The sequence below is a fragment of the Seriola lalandi genome, unplaced genomic scaffold (assembly GCF_002814215.2).
Source record: "Seriola lalandi dorsalis isolate HSWRI2012SDOR001 ecotype SW California unplaced genomic scaffold, Sedor1 jcf7180002035121, whole genome shotgun sequence".
NCBI classification, from domain to species: Eukaryota; Metazoa; Chordata; class Actinopteri; order Carangiformes; family Carangidae; genus Seriola; species Seriola lalandi.
The window spans coordinates 1-1506 of record NW_019505697.1 but is presented as its reverse complement, the minus strand read 5'-3'; the positions used below and the strand labels follow the sequence as shown (position 1 = coordinate 1506).

General features: G+C 45.7%; 1 protein-coding gene across 1 annotated transcript; it reads left to right on the top strand.

Annotated features, from left to right (window-relative positions):
- Positions 1-258: 258 nt before the first annotated feature.
- Positions 259-1446, top strand: LOC111647377 (phospholipid-transporting ATPase ABCA1-like; the record flags this gene model as incomplete). The annotated part of the gene is made up of 4 exons (XM_023396979.1): positions 259-428; positions 571-748; positions 837-952; positions 1302-1446. Coding segments are annotated over 4 exons (609 nt in total), but the record flags the coding sequence as incomplete, so codon positions are not given.
- Between the last annotated feature and the right edge of the window lie 60 nt (positions 1447-1506).

The following is a 1506-nucleotide window of genomic DNA, read 5'->3' as shown; positions in this document are numbered from 1 at the left end:
GTCAGAACTGTCTGTTGAACCTGAACATAAAGTGAAATGTTTATGGAGAATAAAGGTTGAATCTACTTCAGCTAAACAAAGAATCTGGTTTGAAATGCTGCTTTCAGATAAATATCTCCTGTGTTTCATCACAACAATATTCATCAGTGTTTCCATGATAAGTTTATATCTTTGGTCTTTGAGATGTTCCAGTCTGGATTCACTTGTTAACCTTGAGGAGTGAATGAATAATGATGACTGTTGAACTCTCTCTGTCAGATCTGGTTTAATAATAAAGGCTGGCACAGTATCGGAGCGTTCATCAATGTGATGAACAACGGCATCCTGAGAGCAAACCTGCCTGACGACAAGGACCCCAGAGAGTACGGCATCAGTGCCTTCAACCATCCTCTGAACCTGACCAAGGAGCAGCTGTCCCAGGTCGCACTGTGAGTACACACTCCCGGACAACACACACCTGAGACACCTGGACACCACTCACTGATAGACTGTCAGGCGTCTACAGGAGTCTTTTATTGTTTATCTTTTTGACCATTGACACATTTAACTCCTGCTGGTCCTCGTCTCCAGGGTGACGACCTCTGTGGACGTCCTGGTGTCCATATGTGTGATCTTTGCCATGTCCTTCGTCCCTGCGAGCTTTGTGGTCTTCCTCATCCAGGAGAGAGTCAGTAAAGCCAAACACATGCAGTTCATCAGCGGAGTGCAGCCGCTGCTCTACTGGGTCGCCAACTTCATCTGGGACATGGTGAGGCTCAAAACAAGCGCACCGTCCCAGTCAGTGTGTGTATTGTAGTGTGTGTTTGGTGTTGATGTGTGTGTTTGTGTCTCTACAGTGTAACTATGTCGTACCAGCAACACTGGTCGTCCTCATCTTCATCTGTTTCCAACAAAAAGCCTACGTCTCCTCCACCAACCTGCCGGTCCTCGCCCTGCTGCTGCTGCTCTACGGGTCAGCACTACACAGTACTACACAGTACTACACAGTACTACACTGTATTACACTGTACTACACTGTACTACACTGTACTACACTGTACTACACAGCACTACACTGTACTACACTGTACTACACTGTACTACACAGTACTACACAGCACTACACAGTACTACACTGTACTACACTGTACTACACTGTACTACACAGTACTACACTGTACTACACTGTACTATCTTGATATGAGATTATTACCCACACGCTGTATGAGGAACATGTAGTGTCATTATTTTAAAGGGATAGTTCAGGTTTTTGGTTTTCTCTCATGTTTTCTGACAGAAACATTTTGTTGATTTATTTTCAGCTGGTCCATCACACCTCTCATGTACCCAGCCTCCTTCTTCTTTAAGATCCCCAGCACGGCGTACGTCGTCCTCACCAGCGTCAACATCCTCATCGGCATCAACGGCAGCATCTCCACTTTCGTCATGGAGCTGTTTGGAAACAATGTGAGTTCACGCAGAGACACACTGAGGTTGTACAACAAACCTCCGGCCGTGGTTTAATGT